Source organism: Phoxinus phoxinus (assembly GCF_949152265.1).
Source record: "Phoxinus phoxinus genome assembly, chromosome: 4".
In the NCBI taxonomy this organism is placed as follows: Eukaryota; Metazoa; Chordata; class Actinopteri; order Cypriniformes; family Leuciscidae; genus Phoxinus; species Phoxinus phoxinus.
This window is the reverse complement of record NC_136879.1, coordinates 14,615,354-14,640,235: the sequence shown is the minus strand read 5'-3', so window position 1 is coordinate 14,640,235 and position 24,882 is coordinate 14,615,354. Positions and strand designations below refer to the sequence as shown.

Genomic DNA, 24,882 nt, shown 5'->3' with positions numbered 1-24,882 from the left:
ATGCAGTGCGGTGTGAATAGATTATGCTGTGGAGTTTCTTGATTCTTGTTGGTTTTATCTGTGCTGCTGAACTTACTTTCGCTTCGGTTTTAGCAGTTTGTGTTGTTGGTTTATGTTGTAATGTTGGTTTATGTTGTATAGTTGTTGTGTTATTGGTTTATGTTGTATAGTTGTTGTGTTTTGTATGTCAAGTAATCTCAGCAGTTGCTTCATTATTGTGAAAGATCCATCTACAGATATGAATTTGGAATAAGTATTGGTCAATATTCATGCTTAAATAAAACAAAATTTTCATATTCATGCTAATAGCTTAACTGAACTTTATCATATTTATAACTTGCCATCATTTTAACAAGTTTTTTTATTAGTCACATTTCTGAATTGGCTAGATCAGATATATGAATATGAATATGAATATAGAGGCCCCAAGATACCAAGCTAATGGGACACTGATCCCACTACTAAACTATATCATGTCTTACAGTGGCATCATGGTGTTCACAGTAAAGTACTGTGATGTCAGCATCCTTTTGCTATTGATTCACAGTAAGTTGTGAGACAATTACCCAGCATGCATTAATTTCTACAAAAGATGTCAAAAAGCATGTAAATGTTTCTGATCCTTTTATTTGCAATTCACATAATTTGAATCTAACATTTTCAATAAGAACATATATTGACAAAGAACCTCATCCAATACACATTGTGATCTCTTCTACAGTAACTCGCGCAAAGAAATCAGAAATCTGCAATTATCTACACCAATTACATAAACACTATGTATCATGTTACACAGCATTTCTCCCAGGATGCTTTGAACTTTCACGCAGGCGCTAATATTTAATTGAGTTGCATTAAGTGAACACTTGTTCCAGAAGTAAGCAGATGAACGGCTGTGGAATAGTTCATGTCTCCCATCCAAACATCAGGACATTCCTGTGGGGCGGAAAAAAATCATTTAATTACTTCAGAACAATTATAACCCATAAACATCTCGGTGGAAACTAGGATAAAGGACAAAAGATGTGGAGAAGCAATGTTGGAGGAGCACATTAGCCTAGCCTGCACTGCTTCATGATAAACTAGGTTTAGGTGCATTAGTCATGCGTTTAGACATTTCTCAGCATTTTTGACTGGAATAGATTATTAGTGAAAACCTGTAAATGTATTTTTGTAATCATAATGTAATTACTGTTGTCAGAAGAACTATTAATGATGTAATTAATGAGAACAGCTGTTGATTCCTGTTGAACGCATGGCAATGTAACTGTTGCTGGTTTGACTGCTCTAGACCTCAGTCACAGGTTAGACGCCATCATGAGTTTATGAAAACAAGCCTATGAGGGAAAGATTTACAGTCTTTACATTGGCATGCGCCAAAAACATGTAATTTCACAACTCACAACTTTCTTGAAAGTTTTTCAGACAACACAGCTCGTCAGCTGAACATCTGGTATGTTGTTATGCAACAGAACAATCCACTGAACACACGGTGACGGTACTAAGTTCATCCTTCTCAGCCTCCTTATCAGTCCTGTCAAACATTCAATATGGTGCTACTCTGACTAATTTATATTCTTTAATGACCCAACAGATGGCGCTATGATCAAGCAGAGAAGTGTAAATGTTGTTCAGCAATTATCAGTTGATAATTATATTACTTTTTCAAATGATATGTTACTCGCCAGTGTTCAGGCTAACGTGCTTTATGTAATCAGATTACTTTTTGATGTAACAAGTAATTCATTACTTTATAAAATGTACACATTAATATTTGAATTTCTTTTTTTTTCTTTTTTTTAATGTAATCCATGTTACTTTTTAGTCTAATCTATTTGCTTTTAAAATAGTCTTCTGCATAGCAGTCACAATGCGTTCACACTTGTAGTTCGGGTTTTCTCGGTTCGTTTGGTCTGGACCAAAACAGAAAAAAAATTATACATTTAGTCCTGGTTTGCTTTAGCCTGGTTCTACCAGACTCTCGTACATTTAATTTGTACAGAGAGTCTGGCCTCTCTCCATTGACGAGCGTTAAACTTCCTTGTAGGCGGGTACTCTGTTGAAGTTTAAAACTATTGGATCTGCCACAACCAATCGCTAACGCAACTCAAACCAGCGCACAACCTCAACGTCATCGTTCTCAGCCACTCCCTCTGTTCGCTGATTGGACCGGTAAAAATTGACCCGAGAATACACCGCAAACCCAGACGACGTACCGAAGGAAAATTAAAAGTTGAGCGGAAGTACGTAGGAGGGCGGAGCCAGGCTAGGTTTGCTTAGCACTCAGTTATTTATAACACAGCACCTAAAAGTTAAAAATAAAAACAGCTTTTATTACGTATATATTTTGTGAAGGAACTTCTCAAACCCATGCTGTGTGCTGGGCTAAATGCGAGCGTTTGTATGTGCGTTTCTACCAGCTGAGAACTCATGAAGAGCTTATCAAATGTGTAAAGGAGTCAAAACAGGGACAGGAATCCTCTAGTCTCTTCCCGCGAACACACAAAAAGTTAAAAATTAACAAAATACGACCCGTGATTTCCAGATATCTTTTGCACGCATTGCAGCACTTTCCATAAAAAGTAACTAAGTAATGTAATTAGTTACTTTTTTAGAAAGTGAATGCGCACCTTTCCCCAACACTGGCACTACCCAGTTCACGTACCGTAGGAGAACTTGCACTGTTTGAGCACGTCGCTGAAGCCCTCGCAGAGTTTGAGGTCGCTCTGGTTCTGTGCGCAGTCGATGAACTGCTTGAGCTCGTAAGCGCAGGGACTCTGACGCTGCGGCTCCTGCTGAAACCCTGACGGCTGCGGCTGAGCCTCCTACACACACACACACACACACAGTCAACAGCCCTTAGGATTCACTTACATTCAAGATTCTGACATTTTAAAGCAGAATTATTTAGCCAGATCAACCAGACATAAGAGATTTATATCATTTCATACATTAATTTGTCATCCATAATTACTGTATAAGGATTTAAAAGTATACAAGCACTCACAAACAGCAATTTTCATAGCTAATAAGATATATTAGAAATAGAAGTGTGCTTAATTGTATTGATCTGCACTTGTAGTGTACTTCAGATATTTAAAGTATTTTTGTTAAACTACTTGCAGATAATATAAATTAAAAGCCACTTGATAGGGATAAGGGAAAAGCATTAAAGGGGTGGTATAATGCCCTTTTCACAAGATGTAAAATAAGTCTCTGATGTCCCCAGAGTGTGTGTGTGAAGTTTTAGCTCAAAATACCCCACAGATATTTTTATATAGCATGTTAAAGTTGTCACTTTTTGAGGGTGAGCAAAAACACACCGTTTCTGTGTCTGTCCCTTTAAATGCAAATGAGCTGCTGCTCCCAGCACAGAGGGGGCGGAGCTTCGTGTTATTTTACCTCACACACACATGCACTGAACATTTCAAAAACTTTCAGTCTTTTATGTTCAAACCGGAGTCAGACAAAGATGGAGAGACTCAAGAAGTGACAAAAGCAACAGGATATTTCTGAATGGTTAGTTGATGAATTTATGTAGCTTATGTGTAGTTATCTTCTAGTCATTGATTAGCAAATTCTGTCATGATAATCTATAAATCATGTTCAGGGGGCGGGGTTTATGTAAATTTTAGGGTTGGTGATGTCACTAACCCGGGAGGAATGACATGTAGTCCCTACCAGCCATTTGTTGTAGTCCTTAAAAAACTATTTCTTTAAAAGCAAATATCTTCCTTGCGTTGAGCGTTGTGACTTTGCAGATGTTGTTTATGATCAAACAGCAACATTACACACTAACTACAGTTAGAAAAGTGGAATCATAATCAACCACCCCTTTAAATGCATCCATAACTTTCATTCTCTACCACTTGAGTGTTACTGAGCAGACTTTCATCACGGATCACACTTTCTATGACTAACACACTTAAGTGCATTTTTAAAAAGGGCCCTTAAAAAATTATATCATATTAAAAGTTTTCCTTTAAAATGCTTTTAAATCATTATTTTAATAATATTTTGTCATGCTTTAAAGAAGTGCACTTATTTTGACTAATATACTAAAGCACATGAAGTACACTTATTATTTGATATTACATTTTTTACAGTTAATATACATTTTAAATGCACTAAATTGCAACTTCATCTTTACCAATCTGAAATTACCAATATATTTAAATACATGACATTAATACAAATAAATACAAATTTAATTTGAAATGACATTAAAGTATATTTTAGTTTATCCTAAATGTTTGTCAGTACATTCAGCAGTAAACTTTAACTGTATTTCAAAGACAATAGAAGTAATTGTGAAATTACATATAAAGAAATACTTAAGTCCTTATAAGTGTAAACAAGACCCACAACGTTCAGCTGATTGCATTTAATATAAATTTAAACTATAATACATTTTAATTTAGTTTCATTTAGTGTCCAAAAACATCACATTCAGTTCGCAGATCCACTACGGTGCAAAAGTTTTGGGTCGGTAAGAGTTTTAAATGTGTTTGAAAGAAGTTCACACCAAGGCTGCATTTATCATTTGATCAAAAACTAATTTTTGTACAATTTAAAGTGACCGTTTTCTACTTGAATTCATTTCAAAATGTAATTAAATTCTGAGACACAAATCATAATTTACAGCAGCCATTAAAAACAACAGCATTCATTTAAAATAGAAATCTTATGCAGCATTATAAATGTCACTTTTAAATAAATGTGATGCATCCTTGTTGAAGAAAAGTACTAACTTCTTTAAAGAGAGAAAATTGTACGACCCCAAACTTTTGAACAGTAGTGCAAGTATATTCCTTTAAAGCATTTCTACATTATAATATACTCTCTTTTTTGTGTGTGTGTATATAATCCATAACAAGCACTCTTTTTAGTCCACTAGTTTCCAGAAGGGGGAAGTACTCAGACAGGAGGTTTGGGTCGGTGTTTACCTGATAGGTGACGTCAGGCCGCGCCGCCTCCGAGCCCCCGCCCCCCCCGAAGCCGCCGGTCATGGCGTGGCCAATGGTGTGTCCGACCGCAGAGCCGACCGCGACGCCGGCTGCCGTGGTGGCCATCTGAGCGAACATCCCCGGCTGGCGGGGAGCCGCGGCGGGGGCGGACACTGCGGAGGGCGGGGGGGGCGGCGGGCGCCGGGGCGTACGACCGCGGAGGAGCGGAGCGCGCCATCGGTGGAGGGGAGTAACTGCAGACAGAACATGCACTTGTTATCAGCAGCGATGCACTGCAACATCTTATTAAAGGGACAGTTCACCCAAAAAATAAAAGTCTGTCATCATTTACTAGTAGGGGTGTAACGGTACATGTATTCGTACCGGACCGTTTCGGTACAGGACTTTCGGTACGGTTCACATGTGCACCGAATGCAATCTTTCACGTAAATTAGGCAAGTTTTGTGTGCGGAACATACGTCAATTCCGAGTTTCCACACGAACATATTAAGTGTCGGAAGTCTCCACGTTGCACTGATTAAATCTGATTAATCGTTTTTGTGATTCAAATACATGTAAAATATTACCATTACATCTGTCTTCCTGTGTGCGGAAATTTGTTTATGTTGCTGTGACAACGAAACACGTGCAAGCGCGCCTGTGTTAAGAGCGCTGATGCGCTCATCTGTGGACATTTCCGAATGCCTTTCTGTTAAAACAAAAACACGGTTTCCACACAAACAAACGTACACGTGTCATTAGTATGAGAAAAAAAAATAGGATTTTAACTCTCGGGTCGGGCTCGGACATAAATATCGCATAAATAAAGATCACCACATACACGGCACGCTCGCTTTAGCCCAGCCTCTCGCTAGCTAGTGTCACGGCCAATATTGGTTTGAGAGTATTTTATTTAGTGGAGAACTTTGCAGCAGTATTTTATTTCTTATTCTTTTTTTATTTGATATCTTTTTTATTTATTAGCCTAACGTTATATTTTATTAAAAAGTGTGTTTAAAAAAAGTGTAAACAAATTGTTAAAAAAAAGTTTATAATAAACAACCAGCAGTTTAATGTTTTGCATTTCTTTCCCTTACTGTACCGAAAATGAACCGAACCGTGACTTTAAAACCGAGGTACGTACCGAACCGTGATTTTTGCGTACCGTTACACACCCCTATTTACTAGGGATGCACAATATATCGGCAACCATATCGGTATCGGACGAGATTTGTTCATTTTTAATGTCATCGTTATCGGCCTGTTAAGGAAATTTGGCTGAAATATTAAAGCCGATAAATAATGTATTATTTCCTTCAGCGGAGACACTTCAGATGCACACTGTTCAACACGATGGCTTGAATTGCTTGAAATATGATTGGAATCACTTCAAACAAGGAAAATACTGTTAAACGCAACATGTGCAGCGCAAGTCTGTCATATCGGCGACATCAAATTATAATGAGAACATTATAATTGTGTGTTTGGGACATGGCTTTTAATGATGAGACTTTTGTTTTTGTGATCAGGCTCTCAAAAGATATATCAAAAATTGGATTTAGATTTATCGGCCAATATATCGGTTATCGGCTTTCAAATATAAAGAGTTATCGGTATCGGGCAAGATGTTCATATCGGTGCATCCCCATCATGTACTCGCCCTCACGTCGTTCCAAACCCCAATGCGTGTCTTCTGCTGAATGCAAAAGAAGATATTTTGAAGAATATTGGCAATCACAGAGTTCCCATTGACTTCCATTGTATTTTTATGTCCTTACAATGGAAGTCAATGGGAACTAAAACTCTTTAGTTACCAACATTTTGTCAAAATATCATCTTTTGTGTTATAGAAAGAAACTCATAGGGGTTTAAAACGTCATGAGGGCGAGTAAATGAAGACCGAATGCTCATCTTTGGGTGGACTATCCCTTTAAACGTGGTTATTTACTTTATTATTATTTTTAATGGCTCATTGTTGAATCATTCAAACTAATTTTTGAATCAGTTCAACCAGTCAGGGACCAAATAAGGAAGCACAATATACATACTGGTGTTATCACCGATATAAGATATTTGTAAAACTTAAATCGCTATCGATAGATATTTATTAGCCATTGACAATTCCTTTTTAATACATTTAATGGTGCCGGTTTATTTATCTTTTTTTACATTTACAAAAAATGTTGTCCTCCCCTAATGCTCAATATTTAAAAACATGATGAGCTTTTTTATCTAGTTAAATTATTTAAGACAAACTTTTGTTGTTGGCGTGAGAAAGCCAAAAGCTAAAAGACTGAAGCAGTTTTAAAAGCTTAGAGGCTTAGGCAAGATTTTAAGGCCACGCCGTCTATCAAATAGATAAACAGTTGCTAGGATGTTCTGGATGGTTGCTAGAGTGTTCTGGATGGTTGCTAGGTGGTTACTAGGGGGGTTTGAACAATTAGGGAACAAATAGGGATGTGTAATACATATTGGTAAAATTCAAGGTTATCACAGATATGAGTTAAAAATGTAATTGCTATCGGTAGATATTGAACATTAATTAGACAATTCATAAATATTTGGGCTACTTTTGCCTGTTCATTTCCTCTATGTTGTCCTCATCTAACACTTAAAGCTTATATTTTAAAACATGAAGAATTTAATCAAACTTAGTATTCTGAAATTATAAAACACCAATGTTAATATCAGTGCTTCTAACATCTAAAGAAACATTCAGGAGGAGCGAACGACTTAAAACATTGTAGATTAGGATCGCATTCGCATCATACATTTAATATAGATTAATGATCATATAACTTAACTGTAGGCGGTCTTGTGAAGCTGTAGATGTCAATGATTATATACAGTAGATGTTTGTTGATGACACACACACACACACACACAACTCGTGATAACCACACACACACTCTCTCTCTCTCGTGTGTGTGTATTAACACTCACCTCGGAGGACTCATCCTCGATGATCTGCTTCGGCTTCCTCTCGGCATGTTGCTCTTATATTAATGTACAAGTTCCAGAAAAGATACTGGACTAGCTGGAGTTATTTCAATATGACTTACTGTATACACGCTTACTCTGTCTGTGCGCTACTGACCTTCATCCGCACTACATTTAATATCCGGGGAACTTTCTAGCACATTACATGATCGCGGTGCACTTCCGCTCATGCGCGTGCTGCACTTCCGCTCATGCTGCAATGTTCTGAAAGAAAATGTGTCCGTCACTGTAATAAGCCGTATTTTTAGTATAATACATTTTATTAATTCAATATTTGACAATAAATACGTTGACGTATTAGCGTTCATCATGTTTATTGAGAACCCAAAGTCACAATGAATATCAAAGTCTTTTTTAGTAACATTATCTATTATCCGGTTTTATCTTTCTTAACTGTGACTATAGGTGTCACCATTTAGCTTCAATAAACGGGCCAGGCTTGGTAGTATATATATATATATGTAAAAACTATAATATGCGTTTAATTATAGTAGCACTAGCCTACATTGCACTACATGATTATTCTAATGAGTTTCTAGAGGTCAGGACAGTCCAAAGACGTGTGAATTTAATTATGCTTATTTTGAGTAAACATTAGTCTATTACAATATTACTCTTTGCAAAATAAACTATTCACCAAGTAATAAGGCTAGATAAGACTTCATAATATGATTCATCACATCAGTGTTTCTTACCATTCCTGATCAACTTCCATGACCCTCCCAATGGCCATGCATTATTTCCCCCCAAAATAATTATAAAATAATTTACTTCGAAAGTAGCCCAGCAGATGATTTGGTTTTCTGGGCCTCAATGCACAGGATAATCAGAGACATTTACCTCAGCTAGACATTTCAGTGACTTCTTAATATTTTGTTACATTTCCATGAGTTTGTGTCTAATCTAAAGTTAATGACTGATGAAACCCTGCAGATGCATGAGCAAACTTGATATGCAATTAACAGCAAGTGGCAGCGAGCCAATTTTGAATACGCAGATTAAATTTCTTTATTAAATCGATTACATTTTATTGTCCAGATCGCAAATATACACTAGTCAGTAACATCCAGGCAGCTTTTTGAAAGAAAAAAAAGAAAAGAGGTTGAACTGCTGCAAAACATTTTAAAACATGAGTCACAATTGTTCCCTTGCAAAAGCAATCAACACAAAGACCCATTATCACTTTTTATTTTACAATCAAAAAAAAAAAAAAAAAAATGCAATCTTCTTTACAGGGTGACATTTCTAAAAGTGAGTTGCTGAGCTAACAGTCGTTCATGGTAAGCAATAAAAAAAGAACCAAAAACGGTAACAAAACCAAAATACTGGTACAAAAGCGTTTAAACTCTCCTCTTCCTTTAAAAACAGTGAGTTCAGTCAGTTTCACACTCAGCTTGTGCTGCGGCTCAATCAACATAAGGTCAACTCAACACGTCTGCACACCCAATCGCACGAATGAGCCATAAAGGACAATAAAGTAGCAGGGAAGTGAAGTGATGGGTGAGCGATGATACTGGGACTCAGTTTGCGTGCTGTGCAGTGGAGAAGCACAGCTTAAGTGTATATGGGTACGGGCCACCTGTGCAGAGACACAGAAACACAGGATGAGTACACAGATTGAAAAAGGGTATGAACCAAGTGAGAACTAAAGTTTACTTTTTAAAAATACTACTGAAGACAAGTTTTCACTGATGGTGCAATGCATTCTGGTATAGCAGTTTCTAAAAGCTACGTCACTTCCATCTAGGGCTGCACGATATTGGAAAAAAATTACATTACGATATTTTTTTCCCCAACGATATTTATTGCGATATTGAGAGCCATAACTCCAGGCTAAAGACAATAATTACCATTCCATGATATTAATAATTTCACTAATAAGCAAGCTTCATTACAAGTGACAAAAAGGTCACTTAATATTTTATTCCAAAATTAGAACATTTCTGTAAACACAAAAGCAGAACACATTTTTAAATAAAACAGCAGCTTTACACCAACCCCCTGATTGGTTTACAACAATATAGGCTAACTTAAAATATATTTTTTATAAAACAACTTAAGCATTTTGGTTCACAATCTTTTAAGTCAACTTTTCTTATCCAAAGTGCCAAAGTAAAACAGTGTTGGTCATCATAATCATATGAAATAAACAAAATGATATAAAACTTCAATATATTTTGTATTAAATCTTCTAAACAGATTAGAGAACATGTTTCTGTAAACATAAAAGCCGAACACATTTAAACAGCAGCTTTACCGCCTCTGTCAGCGTCGCCGCTCCCAGCATGCGCATCAAGAGCTGAGGGGGCACCAAAAAAATAGCCTAATGAAAAATCAATAATTCTAATGCCGATATTATTATAGATACAGACATCTCCTGGGAGTCTCCCGCATATTGATAGCGGCTCACTGATGCCCGCGAATTAGTTAAAATCTCCGGAATCTAGAGCGAGCGCGCCCGCGAGACAGAGACTGTGCTCCAAACCGCGCAGCGCGTGCACGGCAGAGAGAGAGGGAGAGCGAGCAAGAGACCGCGCGCGTGCCTCATGAAGCGCATGTAATATCTCCCGCTGGTGCTACTACCCTTCACATCGCATGCTCCGGCGATGTGACTATCGCTCACTCGCACATCGCGATGTCGATGTTAAAATCGAATATCGTTCAGCCCTACTTCCATCAAAGGTGCCCATCGTATAACAAATTCAGCCGATATACACATCTCCAAAGACGATATGGAATTTTTTTAATTAACGCCATTGGCCGATACTTATTTATTTATGTATTTGTTGGCCGATGTGTTGGATATGGGACTTTTATTTTGACAGCGATGAGAACGCGAGTGCTTGATTGTCTTTGCTCCTATTCTTCATCTTTATTAGTTCTCGGTTTAACAGTCATCTTTTAATAAATTATTAGACAGATCTTTTAAACAAAGTAAACTGTATGAAAAAGTAGAGCTGCATGATTCCAGATTAATTTAGCAACAATTTATAAAAAAATAAACGGATCACGAATCTCCGACGATACTAAATAGACTATAACTAAACTAGGTAATTTACTAGAGGTTCTGACAAAATGTTCATTGCTGCAGTCCATTAAAAAAATATCTAATTAATTTGAATGATTTGTAAAATTATTTTGAATGAATGATTCAATGGCTCACTAACCACGTTCCGGCAGCAGCAGAATGCGGTGGTCAGTCCAGTATTTGAGTCTTTAATGCGGTTACGTTCACACACACAGTTGAGTTGTTTACCGGAATGACAACCGCATGATCACCGAACTCACACCCGTAAATATTCAGGACTTGAAAATTAGTTTTCAGCTCGAATCTGAATCAAGTGTGATTGTGCTTGCCGAAGATTTAATAGACGGAGCCGAATCAGTGTCACTCAGGAATAAGAACGCATGGATGTTTGAATCAGGATCTTTTCATTAAAAAAAATTTGCGATTACTCCTGCAGCTCAATCGTTTTCACTTGTTTATTATTCGTGAAAAATTACAGAATCAAGAAGCTGCCTTCTAAAGTTGCTTTACAGAATTAGCCACTAAGTTTAAATTTTAGAAAATATGTCAAATATCAACTTAATGTAAGCAATTATTATGCATGCATTTCTACTATCTTTAAAATGTGTGTGGTACTGTATATTTTGTCATCGGCCACCCTGCTCTCTAAGATATCAGCATCGGCCATCCAAATGTTTTTATTTTGTTTTTTTATCAGTGGAGCACTAAAGATGCGATCACTTACTGGGGTTCTTCATCTGGTGATGGTTCATCATAGCAAGGGCTTCCATTGCATCATTAACAGACTCCCACTCCAGAAGCCCTGATGAACTCCTCTCGGATGTGGAGCCTATTCAACCGAGACGCATTAGAGACATCACAACAGCGGAGCTGCACAGGTGACAAACGTCTCCCGCACAAAACTGACACAAAGGCTGCACTGTAAATTAGTTTATGTTGAGTTTGGCTATGATTTACAATGCAAAGATGGCACAATTATTCTATTACATACCTTTGGCTGCAAAAAGTTTGACATTGGCAGGACTCTTTACACCCAGTTCTTCGCAGATCTGAAAAGAGACGAAGGTACTACATTTAGACATCAAATCGCATCATAAGACATGAAAGGTCCAGCTATGCTCTGATGTGGTGCACTGACCCTGGTGAAAGACTCTGGTGAAGCCTCGGGGGCTGCGTTGAAGAAGTGGAGGACGTTGCTGGGGTGCTGGATGCGGTTCTTCGCCGCCTGCTCTGGAGAAGTGAAGCGGTTGTTTCTGCTCCCGTGGAAGTCTTTGAAGCTGCTGGACCCGTCCTCTAGCTCGTATGACTGGCCGGGCATGATGGCCTGCTGCTTAGACACACTGACACGGAGAAAAACAAACAGATGAAACCGTTGAATTACTCAATTATGAAACCTGCAGATGCTACTGCCATTAGATACACAGAAACAAGCATGTAGACATGCATCCCATAGCAGATCTAGGCAGGTGGAGCTGGGGGAGGTGGAGGGTTTCAGGGGAACTGATTATTGCACTGCAGGACTAGATTACAGCAAATACTCAACCAGAATATTGAAAAGTTGAGTAAGCAATCTCATTGGCTGCAGGATTAACAGAGGCCAATCAGCTTGAGCCTTACGGTAATTATGTGATTGCTTATAGATTGCATGTATAGGCCCATCTTGAGTTTCATGATGGAACTGGATCCACTACTGTTCAAAACTCTGGAGTCAGTATTTTTTAATGAATGAATAAAATTAATACATTTAGCAAGAGTGCATTCATGTATTAAGATCAAAAATAGTTATTTTAAAGTGCAATAATATACTACATATTACTTTATTTGTGATGCAATAAATGCAGCCTTGGTGAGTGTAAGATATTTCTTTCAAAAATATTTAAAATAAATAAATAAATCTTACAGACCCTACATTTTTGAAAGGTAGTGTTGGTCATATTTTTCTCCATAATCAGATGAAATGATAAAATAAAATATTTAGCAGTTTACTTAATGAAGACAAGTTTTAGGAAAAAAAAAATAATTGTGACAATCAAGAACATTTTCCCTTTAAATTCTTATTACCATAATGTTAAAAATATTCTCAGTGTAAAAAAGTATTTTAACAACGCAATTGTAATATGCCTTTAATTATTAAATATATAAATTGTCAAAAATATTCAAAAGAGTTCATCCGATTAGGCTTCATTTTTTTATGCAAAATAAAATAAGATCCACCTGCCATTATTGCTAAATAAAAAACAAATAAATCTGCAGTCGAAACGTACCACACGTTGAGCTTCTGATTGAACAGGAAGTTGTTGTTGAGATGCGAGATGGCACGATCCACCGCATAGCAGTCTCCCATCTCCACCATGGCAGCTCCAGGCTTGCTCTTCATGAACTTCACCTACAGTCAGAAGAGAAAAATGGCCTTTCAAATAAAGCAGTTTGCATTTTTGGCAGCGTCTGACTCTCGTATTGCTGTTGTACGTACCCGTTCCACATTGCCATACAGGCAGAAGATGTTGAAGACCCTGTCCGCGTTTATTTTAACGGGATCCAGGCCGTAGACCATGATCACTGGGGAGTCTGCGTGTGCACCATATTCTCCAGGAGGCGGAGGCGGGGGACCGTACTGTCCACCGTAGCGCTGACTGGTCCCACCGCGCCGGGGCCCAGCACCACCCATGGGCGGCCCCATCCGTCGCCCTTCATAGGGAGTGCCATAGCTCTCTTCTTGATATCCGTGATAACCACCTCCTGAGGATCCACAAACGACAAATACACACGTGGGGCGGGGGTTATGGGCAGGTCCGGAGTAAACAAACATTATCCACACCCTTCACTTAAATTTAGCTTTTTATCGTCAACACAGCACCATCTTGCTGCCACCGTGATAAACGCACCCCAATTTGTTGTCGTTTTAACACCCAGTCCCCCGTTTGTGAGCAAATGGGTAAAATGTGTAAGCGCGTGTACCCCGCGAGCCTTACCATACTCTGGAGGGTGGTCTCCTAGCAGAGCCGGCTGCCTCTGGCGCTTGTTGGGGTTGGCGTTCATATCTGAGAGGCGAGAGAAAGAAGAAGGCCAAGAAAGGGAAGAGGGAGAGAGTGAAAAGTGAGTTCGCTGAGAGGCGACAGGACTTTGTAATGTTAATGTGACTGGCGTGTGCTTCAAGATCAGCAGAGAAGGGGACACACCAGAAGAAAAAAAATATGGTGTTGGGTGAAAATTAGGGTGAATCTCAAAAATATCTCGTTTTCTTTTATTTCTTTAAATAGACTTAAATTTCTTTACAAATATTCATAAAGAAAATTAAGTTTGTCTATTTTGAATCATTAAATGTTGTATGATATATCATGCATCAATGTGACCAAACATTTTTGTCCAGTTTTTTTTATACTTACCAAAGGAGATTCTTTTTATGGAAAATTGATCACAGTTTTTTGTACTACATCACAGTATAAAAATATTGTAATGTGACTTTAAAAAAACAAAAATACAAAAGTTGTTTGTTTTCACCATGAGTTTTTTTGCATTACAATAATGAGAATTGCCACAATAGTAAAAAAAAAAAAAAAAGATTAATGATAATGGTATTCATATTCTTTAATTTAAAAATGATTTTAGGGTGAAATTTTACACTTTGACAGGTTTCATGAGATTCACCAATTAAATATGACCCATTTATTACTACTCACAAACAGTCAGCTGGCTAATCTTTCTTTTGCGGTGTACCAGCCCAATCAAGCTTATAATAAAGCCACAGAGTAACTCATCATGACTATGTGGTATGTCATATGTTTGGGAGTGTGAGTGAGTGAGTGTGTGTGAGAGTGTGTAGGACAGACGGTCTACTGCAGACACACACCTTGATTGCCCCCATTGCCATCAGCATCTGCACCTGTTCAAGTACACACAGTGCAAACATCAATCTCACTGACATTTATGAACAATCACATTACAGGGTTCTTACTCTATTTAGGAAGTTTAAAGTGTGGGCCACCGTGCCTTTATTTGCTTTGCTTATTACAAAACATGCAACACATTGAAAATGATAAATATAAAGATGTAAACAACTTAACTTAAGCAGCATGATTTTGCACAATCTAGTTCTCGTCCCACAACCAGTGATTTTAAACCCAAAGTATACTTGAGTTTTCGTGCTTAGCGAGTTAGCGTATGCGTTCAGCTGAACAGTGTTTCAAAGGATACTCTTTGACTGTGTGCACGAACACAGATGCTCAACACGTGCACTTGAAAGTTTAATTGTTTCTCTCCAGAGGTCACAAGTCACAACAGATAAAAAATGTCTGTACTTAAAGGGTAACTGTCACAAAAATTGAACATAGGCTCTTTTGGTTAATCTACCCGAGTCAAACTTTCGTACAAAAGCATAATTAGAATGGAAACGCCACTTTTAATATTGAGTAAGGAGGACTAAGGAGGCTCGACAACATGAAACTGTGCTGGAAGTATCACCAGCGGCTCTACACATGAACTCCAAGCATTGACTACATTGTGTACACTAAGTTTACTTTGCATTCGGAGATCGACTACTTTTGACGGACAAAATTCCAGCCACCGGAAACACTAACTGATAAAGTGAGTCGTACAAAACCTTTCTTTTTAGTAAACTTTGTGTACACAAACAATGTAGTCAATGCTGGAGTTCAAGTGTAGAGCTGCTGGTGATACTTCAAGCACAGTTTGAGCTAAATCGACAATACGGGCAATCTTAAAAGTGCCGTTTCCTTTCTAATTATGCTTATACATGAAAGTTTGACTCGGGCAGATTAACAAAAAGAGCCTAGGTACAATTTTGTCGATCTCGCATACGCACATCTAATTTCTAATGCTGTGCCCTCAGGAGGTCACATGGCGGCTGTATGCGTCGTAGGTCTCAATTCAGAAAAGTAACCGTCACAAAATTTAGTTATTCCTCTTGAGGTGTAAAATTACTGTAATTTATTTCTTACTTTGTAATGTAACGGCTACTTTTCTGAAATGAGGCTCCTCAATGACGTATGTGGCCAACAAATGCAACCTCCGGAGGGCGCCGCCTTCAAAATGAGACAAAGCAGTTGTTGCCGCCTCATGTTGGTTTCTTTTTTCGACTGTGAAAATGTTGCCAACTTATTGATGAAAAAAATTGTGAACCGAGCTAAATGAAGAAATTTAAGCCGCGCTCTGTTCAAATAGCACTGCGAAAGCATAAAAACGGAAGTACACTTTGGGCGAACTCCAAGTTTAAACTAGGGATGCACCAATAAACAATTTCCAAACCGATCCGATATCCAAAATACTGAATATCGATACCAATCCCAGTCGAATGCCCACTGTAGAATATATATATACACCCGAGTGTGTGTGGAACTGATGAGTGATCTTTTAGGTGTTAAACATAATCCACTAATTTCCAGGGGCGTCGCTAGACCAATTTCACAGAGGCTTTAGCTCCTCTAAAATATTAATTAGCCCAAAAACAGATCAAAATATCAGTCAATATATTCTCAGTGGTTTTGTTTTTGTCAACCGTTGCAATTGCATCTCAAACTTCTTACTCTGTGTACCGTGAGCTACCGTGAACTTTAACGTAACAACAAATATTTGTCAGTTCCCCACATTAAGCTATCGAAAGGTTCAGAAGATTTGAATATTGCGCACAAAAATGAATGGTGCTTTTTAATATTATTTGCCTTTTGTGGAGCTTAACAGTAACAACCTTGAGCATTTTTCAGGTTCAATCGTTCCTGTCTGACTTGATACCCGATCCGACAAAAATTGCAATTTCGAAGCGGATACCAACACTGACTATCAAATTGGTGCATCCCTAGTTTAAAGGGCCTGTACAGGGGTCGCGTCTCCCAAAAGCATGGTTAGCCAACTATGGTCGCAAGTTCCATTGAACTCAACAGAACTTGCGACCATAGTTGGCTTTGAGAAAAGCACCTTGTATTTGGTATAAACACATAAAATGGTGCCAGATGGGAGACTATTGCTCCGTCTGAGAAAAAGGGGATCCTCAAGAGGATCACAAGTATGATAATAATGCTCACAGAAGCACAACCCAACCCAGAGATGTTACATTTAATAAACATTTTAATGCACCTTGTTGAACTACATATGTGTAGCCCAATGAGGGAAAAAAAAAGAAAACTAAACTGAAAAGGAAAAGGTCAAGTTAGTCCAACATTTGGTCACACATCCCCATGAAACATTAGACTATGAGAGTATCACTCCAAGACAACAGAAGCTTGGGGTTACTTACAGTACACACGTAAGGGTTGGGGGTTGAAGGATGGGGCAAGTAGAACATGCCGTAAATTAGCCACCGTTGAGCGTCTTCCTCCATTTCGCACACAAGAACTTTCCATTTCTTCCCCCCACCAGTCCTTTCCACTGATTTCCCAAGCACTCTTCTTGGTTTCAGATGGGTTTCAAAGCTCCACTGATGCCAGCATTTGATCCATATTCACATTTCAATGCCTGTCTTCTTACGGAGGCCGTAAAGCTGGAGCAATTTATGCTCAATTCAGACTGACTGGTACTTCCACTAGAGACACAAAGCCAACCTGCATCATACGGAGGGTGTTACACAGTAGTCATACGACTGAAAAAAAGGGAAAAAACGTCACATATTGACAGAAAGAGAGAGGAAGGAATCGTGAAAGGGAAGGACTAGAGGAGGAAGAGAGTGTATTTGAAACACCAGCCTCCAGGGCAGAATTGCAGTGCTTAACTGAGTAAAAACACTTGACGTGTCTGCATGTCAGTGCGTCTGCTTGTAGGAATGTTGTCTGCAGTGTCTTCGGTGTCTCGAGTGGTTTAGTGTCATCAGCTGTTGGCGAGTGAAGAGGCAGGCATGTCGATTTGTAGGTGTGGGGTTTGTGTTGTAACGATCGGCACGGTGAGAGAAAGACGACGAGGCCCAGAGAAAGACAGACAGGTTCAGAGAAGGCTGTTTGTCTGTGGACATCAACAGTCTGACATGAATGAAGAGAAGAGGTCTGTTTGAATTGTGTCGTGGTGTCACTTGAGGATGCGTGTCAAAAACATCCCTTGTTAGCAGTGAGGTTAAGGTGATGTGTCACAGTGGAGTGTGTCTTGTTCTTGACCCCGTCAGAAACAACGGGAGAAAGTTGAATGGGTGTGGGAGCCATAACTACTTGTACCAACAACCCCAAATCCATCAATGTGTACTGCCGTACAACGGGAAGAATGTCTTCGTTGGCAGTGTCATTTCTGTAGGAGGTGATGAGTGCTAAATGGTGCGTGATTTTGTCAGGATGTCTTGCAGTTTTTCACGAGAGTAAAATGAGTGTTTGTCCTTCTGGAGAAATGTTCTCGCAGGTATAGGAAGCAGTTGTGGTTTGTTGACTGGTAACAGTGTTGGAAGTCTGTGGCACTTGTTGTGTCTTCTGTGAAATCTAGGAAATGTCCCCCATGTCCAGATGTACTGAGTGTTCTGTTGTCGCACTTGATATTCTGGAGGGCTCTGTGCTTTCGTGTCGGTCTCTAAATGTACCGCATGAATGTGAGGAGCAAATGGCCGGCGTGAGCACCAAAGAACATTGCTTTCAAAGGCATTTAGTGCGTCTGAACTGCAATTTGTAAGGGGGATTTCTCTGCGTACACTATAGGTGGCTATGAATGCCATCAGCCAACATCATGTTAGTTTTAGTCCTAAAAGTCAACATGAAATCAGATTTGTGCCCATTTACTTTTAACACGTCACAACTCTTTTGGTGAACAATTAATCAATGGATGTTATTCTGAAGAACAAAACAACTTTCCATTTTGAGCGATTTCACTAAAGCGTATTACATTTTTTACAATTCAATACATTAAAAAAAAAAAAAAATTCATTTCACCTAGAAAGCAAAATGGGTTTTAATCAGTTTCATGTTGACAATAAAATGTATACAAGTAGATCCCCATGCACAATACATGGTGCTTACCCAGAAAGCCACTTGCCCCTCACATTACTGAGATGTGACGGGCTTTGCTGGAAAAGGAAGCTTATGAGATATCAGAAGGACAACATTCGGAGGAAGCCTTAGCAAGATCACACAGATACGGCTTTTTACTTTGCCCTCAGAGAGTCAGGGAAACACACACAACATGCGGTGTAGATGTCGGCCTATATAGACGTATGCCTAACTCTCAGCACAGGGGGATGAAACAGCGGATTCGTTGCTGCGGTTGTAAGATGCCCCAATCCCACCCTCTTATTTGCCCCACAGTGGCAGTAAGAGCGCTGAGAAATGTCAGAGCAGATGTAGGGGAAACGGTACCTTGGGTGCTCAGGTTCGGATTGGTGTAGTCCCATGTGTCCTGGTCGTTCTTGAACACATTAAGGCGTGTTGGCTAGGAGAAATAATAATAGTTAATATAGTAAAATTTGCTTTCTACCATAACCTATGGCCATGCTTGAGTAGAGATGTATTGAGTATATTCAGTCCTTTAACTCTAATTGATGGAGTGTGTCGCTTTTCATTTCTTAAACCACCATTTAGGAAGACACATCGTGGCCATATTCAGGATCTTGACCAAAAATGTATGCACCTCTTGATGGAAATAAACGTGATGTTAAGAGGTGCATCAATGTTTGGTCGAGATCTTGTATTGTCAATGCAAGAGTCCAGCAGTCTGTAAAGTCTCCTCCAGAACTTCCCAAAGACTTTCAATCAATTTAAACTCAGATAAAAGTGCCGATTCATGTGTGAAAATGATTTTTCATGCTCCCTCACAACTATTCTTTCCCAATCTGAGCCTGATGAATCTCAGCATTGTCATCCTGCAATATGGCCACGATGTGTCTTCCTACACGGCTGTTTAATAAATGAAAAGCTACACACTCCATTAATTAGAGTTAGAAGAACTGTTGCCAAACATATAACATGCTAGAAACATAAAAACCACTGCAAAAATTATCCAATCATAGACTCTTAAACATTTGCCAATTTAAATCCAAACAGTGACTTTTTTGGCTGGGCAGTGATATATATATATATATTGGTGCAATAAGTAAAAATTGAGCCATGAAAACTTTTTTTTTTGGCTATAGTATTTTAACTTTTATTTAAAGTTTAACTGTATAACTTCAGCTTTCAAGGTTTTGAAGACTGGCTACAAATTATGGTTCCTCTGATACCACATTTTTAAGCCATTCATGCATATCGGATATCATCAAAACAGTCTGAAAAATTATTTAAAATAAAATAGTTTTAACATCATCACACAGTGAATTTAGATGAAGCTCACCTTGGCATACTCGATCTTTAGTGTGCAACAGCCGGAGTATATATCGGCCCCATTGAGCGAGGCCTTGGCCCTTTGGGCGCTCTGAACGGAGTCAAATGTGCGAGGAATTAAAGAAATACAGAGGAAATCTTGTGCGCCATCACTACAGATGACATTATTTAAAGCATTCCTGGAAGGCAACAAACTATAGGTTTCGGTTAATTGGCTTAAATAGAAACTTCCCGACAATGTTAGTAAGATATTCTTAAACCACAAATCTTACAAGAAGAAAGCATTGGAAAAGGACTCAAATGACAAGATCACACTGATTCATAAACACAAACAGCTTTGATATTCATTCTGAAGCAGAAAAGGATATTCCACCATGGCCTGGACACCATTCTTCCTGAAGATCACGATTCTTTGAACAGGACCACAGTTGTTGCAAATAGTATACAGAACATCCTATAAAATGACAAGAATATTAGTGTGAATTCAATTGTGAAAAAACACATTTCTATAATAAAAGCTGGTGGCTGTGGGTATTACCGTGGTAATGGGATAAATGGGGTTCATGATCGTGAAAAGCAACACATTATTAACACTGCGGGAGTCATCAGGGTCACCCGGCCTGGATATCTTCTGACTGGTAGAGTAGTTTACGAACGCAGGATGTCCGGCGATGTAGATCTGGTTGTCGTTGGCGTAAGTAACAGCATTGCAAGACCCATTCATATCCTCATATTCAACCAGGGCTTGACGCTTCTTGGGCATGAGTACAACATAACTGCAGAGAGATGGAGATGGATGATCCTCAATGCATTTCACAACCAGTAAAATCAAGGTATGGCATAACCTATGTAGATAAAGCCGGAAAGTTACCTGATGGTGCCAAACTCTTGCAGGGCTTCAACGATGTCCGCCTCCAAAACCCCGTCCACTAAACCTCGGACGTGCACCACAAGAGACGGCAGGGTCTTATGTGGGTCATCATATCCTTCCTATAAAAAATAAATCACCACATTATTCCAGTGAACAGGTATAATTAATAACTTATGCACAAACATAACTTATAACAAGACAAAATAAAATTATTCACATTTTGCATTATGTGTGTACGATCCTTATCGTGTACAAATTGAGCACATTCTCTAAATTAATATGCATTAACCCGTCGAGTATGTTGTGAAGATGCACAATATTTCCCCACTCATTGTGATAACAGCGTGTGCATCGTGCATCTATGATTGGGCTACGGCAACACGCAACAAATTCATTCATTCAGAAAACTAACAGAATTTACGTGTGGCATGAAAAATACATACATTTCATACGATTGATGCAAACATTTCCTCCTTAATGATTTCATGTAGTCACATTTGTGATTTTGTAATGGGTTCGGTGCAAACATCCAGCATGTTGTAGCTCAATTGTTTGGTTAGCTGGTTCGCTAACTAGCGCTATTTCAGCCAGCTAGCCAACTAAAGCTATATCATATAAAATCTCTAACAAAATATCTGATAGTATGTAAGCAAAGATTTGTCTTACGGTCGCCATTCCTCCCTCGCTTTCCGTTTTTTGGCGTTTAGTTGCTCTGCCACCTTCACTGTAGTAGCGGGCCGTCTGTGTCGCCATGTTGTCCCGTTACGATTCACGCGCAACAATATGAAATGGACGAAAACTACAGAAAATGGGACAGGCGGGGGTGACGCCCTCCGGACAAGAACCGTGGATATTACTGGTTGCCAGAACTGTCAGTCACCACTGTAATCCAATGAAAACAGTGTACCACAAAGCAAAGGTCCATGATTGGACACTTACAGTATTCACTCGTTCAGCTTCGTTGATACGGAAACCATAAAATAAAAGGCAGTGTTTTATTATATTTTTAATTTCGTTCACGAATTTGTTTTCTTGTAATCTGACTCTGGCATAACAATAAGTTGATTTCTCGAGATCACGAGTTTTTTCCCCCGCCAGAAATCGAGATCCAGTTTCATTTCAAATGTGCTTTGTTCCACACAATGCGCACACATCTGTAGGCCTACTAAATAAATGTAAATATAACACATGAAAACCAATGAGTTTATGTCCTTTGAATGTGGCATAGGTTATATTTTATATTTTCAACAACAAAAATAAATAAATAAATAACGGAATCAAAATGAATTCACTGTGTTTCATTATTGACATAAAAGTAGGCCTCATATTTAATAATAATAATAAAAATCAATATATTTAATCTGGGCCAGTGTCATAAACCTATTGATGAATTAAAGATTATGACTGTTAGGCTATCATAGTGTCTTCACATATATTGGAGTCCAATGATAACTAAATTCTCTACAAATCTACTTTAAAATACTTTTTGATTTGATTTTAGATTATAATTTTTTCTAATTACATTCTTTAATTTGGGCAGCCCTACCAACAATAATTTGTAGGCCTATTTATTCATGTTTTTATTTATACATGTCTGTGTTACTTTGAAAGGATGGACAAATGCTGAATATATTCCCTATAGATATATATTCTTGGTCTCTGGGTCATGCGCTTCCTAAGCATCAGGGACCCTGCCCCTAGAAGTCTGAAACTCGACACCAGAGATGGTCCAGCAGCCTGATCGGATGCTGCTCTACCTGTTCTCCTCGCCTCCCTGCCTGTTGCAGATGACGAGAACAAAGAAAGTTGTCATGTGATTGTTCCACAAAATCAAACAACCTCACAAAAATAACTTTTCTCCTATTCCCTCTCTTACTCACACTCACGCCTTACACAGTTCCCCGTCTACTCATTAGCGAACTGTCAGACCGGGCCACACTAAAACCTCTTGCGCAGTTCACAGAGGCATATCAAGGTGGGTGCTAAACATGATCATAAGTGGTTACACGCTTCAGGTTGCCCACAGACAAACCCACTTTCCCGAGGTGGCGTTGGAGGTTCAAGCTCAAAACTTCCTGGTTTTGAGGGCAGAGATTCACAACCTCTTCGGTAGATAGCCCCTCGACACAGGCGCTTTCTGAGATTTGCCTCCGAAGGCACGGCCTACCAGTTTACAGTCCTACTGTTCGGTCTGTGTTTAGCTCCACGTACATTGACCAAGTGCATGAACCCCCTCTTCGTCTGAACAAAGTACGAGCTATGAATTATTTGGACGATTGGATGCTTTATGGCTCCTTCAGCAAATGAGCTGTGCAGCCACAGAGATCAGCTTATCAACCACCTTAAGGGTTTGGGTCTTCCGATCAACCTGTAGAAAAGCCAGGCAATGTATTCCATTTGTGGGCGTGAGTCTGAACTCTATTGCTATGCGAGCCCACCCGGTATCTGAACTTGTTCAAGGAAGGCAGGGCATTTTCGCTAAAGAGTTTTCAGAAAGCGCTAGGTTTTTATGGAAGATGTCTCGGCGTTATGTCGCATGGGACTGCTTCACATCCAGCCAGTTGAACTATGGTTGAAAGCATGTGTCCCCATTCTCTCTTGGCACTCAGGCTCAATGCACGTCTGAAAGACTTCCAGGGCGGACATGCTGTCAAAACACAGGGTAGCCCAGGGAGGACGGAGACTACACCCTCAGACTGTGAATGTGATATGGAGCATATTCGGGCCAGCAGAGGTGGATCTCTTCACGTCAGCAGAGAACACTCAGTACCCACTGTTCTTCTCCCTGGTTGAGCACTCCACACTGGGAGTGGATGAGCTCCCCTGTGAATATCTTGCACCAAGAACTGTACAAGATCAGGGAGGAAAAGGAGTCAGTTCAGTTAATCACACTGAAATGGCCCACACAGGCCTGGTTAGCGGACCTGCTCAAGATACTGTCAGGTCCCCCATGGCCCATTCCTCTGGGGAGGGATCTCCTCTCTCAAGCGAATGGCTCAATTTGGCACCCCAACCCAGTTTTGGACCCTTTACATCTAGCAGTTCAATGGAGCCCATCAGTCTCAATCTCACTTCCATAACTATTTCAATACAGCGCTTTTACTTGCTCACGCTTCTATCAAACGAGTTGGCAACGTGCATGCTCTCACATGCGGCTCTAACGATTGTAAAGTCGTGCTTAAGCCGAGAAAGGGCTATGTCCCTAAAGTGTTCTCAACGCCGTTCAGATCTCAGGTGGTAACCCACTCAGCTTTTACCCCTCAGCGAACCCTCAAGAACCCACTTCCCTGCCGCTCTGCCCTGTGTGTGCTTTCCGTATTTATGTCAAGTATACTAGACAGTTTAGACTCTCTGAACAGCTCTTCGTGTGTTTTGGTGGTCGCCCTAAAGGCCTACCAGGATCAAAACAAAGACTATCCCATTGGATTGTGGATGCGATAGCTTTGGCTTATGATTCACAGGATGTGTCGTGTCCCATAGATGTGCAAGCTCTAAGTATCACTCTACAAGGCCTTCTCATGGGCATGGACAAGTGGCATGTCTATACAGGATCTCGGATCAGCAGCAGGATGGGCTTCACAGAACAGTTTTGCCAGTTTCTATAAGTTGGGCTTTTCTTCACTGGCTTCTCCTATCAGTGCAAGAAGGCTGGCTAAGGTAAGCTTGTTTTTTACTGCTCTCAGTGATTATTGCTTTTGGTACATCAGATGTTTTGGATTTGCTGTGTTCAGTGAACCTGGAGCAGATGGTAAACTCTGCGTCCTTACGTGATTGTGTAACAGCGCCAGCGCCAACAACAAG

At 39.4% G+C, this 24,882-nt stretch overlaps 2 protein-coding genes across 3 annotated transcripts; both read right to left on the bottom strand.

Moving 5' to 3' along the window:
- Positions 1-607: 607 nt before the first annotated feature.
- chchd2 (coiled-coil-helix-coiled-coil-helix domain containing 2) lies at positions 608-8,074 on the bottom strand. The gene is given in 5 exon segments (XM_079608838.1): positions 608-936; positions 2,666-2,825; positions 4,947-5,145; positions 5,147-5,200; positions 7,890-8,074. Coding segments are annotated over 5 exon segments (471 nt in total). The 5' UTR covers positions 7,937-8,074; the 3' UTR covers positions 608-925.
- Positions 8,075-8,509: 435 nt separating this feature from the next.
- On the bottom strand, positions 8,510-21,900 carry hnrnpl2 (heterogeneous nuclear ribonucleoprotein L2). Of its 2 annotated transcripts, none has more exons than XM_079608836.1 (14): positions 21,748-21,900; positions 21,082-21,200; positions 20,749-20,986; positions 20,579-20,664; positions 20,221-20,317; positions 19,251-19,323; positions 14,825-14,857; positions 13,947-14,015; positions 13,448-13,713; positions 13,239-13,360; positions 12,113-12,314; positions 11,966-12,023; positions 11,699-11,803; positions 8,510-9,525 (listed from the first exon to the last, which is right to left on the bottom strand). In XM_079608836.1, the coding sequence occupies exons 1-14, from the start codon at positions 21,832-21,834 to the stop codon at positions 9,467-9,469; spliced, it is 1,614 nt and encodes a 537-aa protein (XP_079464962.1). In that variant the 5' UTR covers positions 21,835-21,900; the 3' UTR covers positions 8,510-9,466. The 2 variants fall into 2 exon arrangements, with proteins under 2 accessions (XP_079464962.1, XP_079464963.1); XM_079608837.1 differs by lacking the exon at positions 8,510-9,525 and adding an exon at positions 10,172-10,245.
- Between the last annotated feature and the right edge of the window lie 2,982 nt (positions 21,901-24,882).